The sequence below is a fragment of the Austrofundulus limnaeus genome, unplaced genomic scaffold, assembly GCF_001266775.1.
Source record: "Austrofundulus limnaeus strain Quisiro unplaced genomic scaffold, Austrofundulus_limnaeus-1.0 Scaffold398, whole genome shotgun sequence".
NCBI classification, from domain to species: domain Eukaryota; kingdom Metazoa; phylum Chordata; class Actinopteri; order Cyprinodontiformes; family Rivulidae; genus Austrofundulus; species Austrofundulus limnaeus.
The window spans coordinates 334,964-338,612 of record NW_013952800.1 but is presented as its reverse complement, the minus strand read 5'-3'; the positions used below and the strand labels follow the sequence as shown (position 1 = coordinate 338,612).

Below are 3,649 nucleotides of genomic sequence, written 5' to 3'. Positions count from 1 at the left end.
AAAATATATATTTTTGTACTGATAAGCCTGAGTGGTCTGTTGACTGACCTTTGTATTTGTTCAAATAATTATTATGGGCAGGTTACAATATAAAAATGTTTGTTATAATCATGTTTTGTGATTATTTGACAGGAGTTTTACTTTTAAACTGTAAGTGTATATAATTTAGTTATGTTAGCTATGATAGTTTAGTTATGATGCAAATACAATAAAAATTAAACCAAGATTTAGAATAATTATCATTTTGATCCATACATTGGTAATGTCTGACTGGACCTCGTGCCACTTTATGTTCAATAAATTGGGCCCCGAGGTCAAAAAGAGTAAGAACCCCTGGTCTAAAGAGCTAAACACATTGTTTAAAATTCCTCTTTTACTCTAAACTATTACCAAATCCAACAAAACAAGCCATATGTTTTGCAGATATACTTATATAAAGTATGTTTTTATAAATTTTTGCTTTGTCTCTGCAACGTGAGTCAGCTGTGCTCTGAAGTGTTCAGCAGATTTTTTTGTGTGCATTCAGCTGTGTCAGTGTGAGCCCAAGAATGCTGCTACTCTGTCTTCCTCAGTGCTCCTGGAAGTGGCACAGAGTCTTGCTCTGAGGCAGAGAAACTTCAAACAGGACGCTGCTGCCAATAATCACACACAGGCCTGCTGGGACAGCTGGACTCACAACATAACCTCTACACACACACATGCACCGCTGGCCTACTTATAACTTCCTGTGTGTACTGGTGTAAAATATACAAAACATTCTCTAACACAAGGAATATATGCACGTTTTGTCTTTAAAATATTTATTCAACTCTTTTAGCATTAAATGTTATGTATTATTTTGGGTTTGCATTTCTGCATTTGACCATCTGGCAGTCCTACCTGTCCCCAGTCACCAGGAATCCATCGAGGAGGAGGACACCGTCCCAGACTGCAGCGGATTCGGACAAGAGGTTTGTTGGGGCTCGGGCAGTGTGAGGGTGGGAAGGTTTTAGTCAGGTCACTGCTTTTACACAAAGCAATTCGGTGCTTGAAGCCTGGGCCACATTTAGGTGTGCACTGTAGATGTAAAAAGAAGAAAAGGGAGAAAAGGATATGGATAGAATAAGTTACTATCTCACTTTACTGCAACTAGCTGACAATGCAAAATATCAGGAGAATTGAATGAAAATGGGCACATTTTTTTGCCACAATCTGTCAGGACATTTTGTTTCTACCTTTGCAGCCACCACAACAATTACTCAATCTGCCAGAAAACAGTTTTACATAAAGATAGGCAAATTTGGGCCAGTTTTAACAATAGTACAAATAGTGGTTCAGGATTTACATTATTTTGTATTTAGATTGCATTTTTGCAATCAAACTCTGTTTTCATACTTTGTGCTGTTTAACTTGTTCATATGCCGAAGCTTTCAGCTCAAACTGAATAGTGTTTTAAATTTTGAATCTTTTACACTTTTCAAAATATTCAACTTTTTATTTTTTTCCACAAACTAAAACATTGTTCTCTTTAAATCTGCTTCAGCAGACTTACTTATGGCACTTTTTATTTTTAGCCAGCCTTTTACTTATTTTACTAGCCCTATTTTACTTTTAGAATTTCACAAGCAATTTGCTGTTTTTAGCTCAGATTTAGATCAGAGCAAAACTAACAGCATGAGAGATGAGCGGTTAGAACTGGTGCCTCACAGCAAGAAGGTTGTGGGCTCAATCCCTGGTTTGGACCTGGAGTATTTCTGTGTAGAGTTTGCATGCTCTCCTTGTGCTTGTATGGGTTTTCTCCAGGTACTTTGGTTTCCTCACACAGACCAAAAACATGCATGTACAGTATGTATACAGGTCCTTCTCAAAAAAATAGCATATTGTGATAAAGTTCATTATTTTCTGTAATGTACTGATAAACATTAAACTTTCATATATTTCAGATTCATTGCACACCAACTGAAGCTCATCAGTCCAATTGCTCTGACTGATTTTCTTTTTTCTTTTCTCAGCTTCAAAATGTCTTGCTTTTCTCCCATAGACAGCTCTTCTTCATGTTGGTTTATCTTCTGTAACAAGAAATACCTACTTTATAAGTTTAAATTCAGACCAAAGGGTACATTAGTCATCCGCTTCAGGGAAAGTTATTTTCCATTCATCCATCCATTATCTATACCCACTTCTTCCTTTCAGGGTCACTTGTGCCCATATTCATTCAACAGTGTGTAAGGGGCGGGGTATCAAAAAGAAAAAATCAGTAGGTCCTCTGGATGGTTCTTCTTTAGTGAAACGTTTCGTCTCTCCTCCAAGAGACTTCTTCAGTCTGAGGAGTTTCAGGAGAACTCAGCCTTATAAGCACTGCCTCCACATGGTGGACAAACAGGTTGGTCACATGCAAAATAGGGCCATCGCCTAACAATAGGCTTGATTAGCTCTATTGTTCATAGAGGGTCATGTGCCCCATCACCTGACTTATTGGTTTGGATGCTGTGGTTCTTAGGTGTTGTGTTATGTGTATGTAGTGAATGCAGGCGGGGCTCAACATCCCCTTGTTTTTGTCCCTCTTTCCCTCTTTGTGTTGGGTATCGTTGGGGCCCTGATTCACACCTTTTGCTCACTTGGGGCTGAGTCCTAAGCCGCTTTTACAAGGCATATCTGCGATCATGGCGCCAAGCCCTGTCCGGCTAAATGCCGGTCCGTTCATTCATAAAACAAAGAATAAGCCGGCCACATCCCGCCCTTAATGGAGCATTCACAAATCGTTTTACATAGCGGGAAGTTCGGAGGCATGAAAAAAAAAACCCAGCTGCGATTACGTATTGCTTACGTATTTCACATGGGACCGCTGACGTGAGTGTAAACAGTAGTACCCGTTCACACCGAACGCGTCTGAAGACGCGCAATGGGAGGAGCGTCTTTGTTCTTTTTCCGGTCTGTTGATGTTTGAAATAAAGATAAAGATAAAATAAAATAAAATAGATTTGCTTTAAAGAGCAAGCGAATGTTGCGCACAGAGCAGATAATTAATTCACCAGATAATTTAGAGAAGGTTTCTCCACCCCACCCCAGCTCAGAGAGCTGCGTCTCACCACATCATGCAGGAGAACGCGGGTCTCAGCATCACCCCAGTTAACGCAGCGACAATAAACGAGTGCACACACGGAAAAAGTCAGGAGCGGTTCGGCTTTGTTTACAACTTTATATGGTGGTACAGTGGGCGCGGGGAGAGCACGTCATCATTCCTCCCATTATTCAAATCAGCTGGAGCTGCAAACACATTCGCCTCTGTTCAGAAGTGGGCAGAGGCGGGCCTGTTACTATCAAGCTTCGCGGCTCAGGGGTGGGAACATCTGTTTCGCCTTTCCGTAAACGTGTTTTTTTCTGAATGCTCTAAGGAGGACAGATCATGGCGTTAGGCCCGGCGTTAGGCCCGAGGATAGTGAGCATCAAAGCCACCTCCCAAGATGGCATTAGGCCCGGAACGACACGTTTTGTGAATGAGGCTATACTTGCAATAACACCATTGTAGGAGGAGGACAACTGGACAAGAAGGCCTCCACCTCTGTTTAATGGTGGACGGTTTTTCTTCACAAAGATGGTTTCCTTTACTCCTCTCTCAAACCAACATTCCTCTCTATCAAGGATGAGAACATCTTCATCCCTGAAAGGG

General features: G+C 41.0%; 1 protein-coding gene across 1 annotated transcript in view; it reads right to left on the bottom strand.

The window, feature by feature from the left end:
- adamts6 (ADAM metallopeptidase with thrombospondin type 1 motif, 6) overlaps positions 1-3,649 on the bottom strand; it is a gene marked incomplete in the record, with an annotated part of 235,599 nt that overhangs the window by 13,203 nt on the left and 218,747 nt on the right. Inside the window, 1 exon segment of the mRNA XM_014023951.1 lies at positions 880-1,056. Coding sequence (XP_013879405.1) covers positions 880-1,056 — 177 coding nt within the window.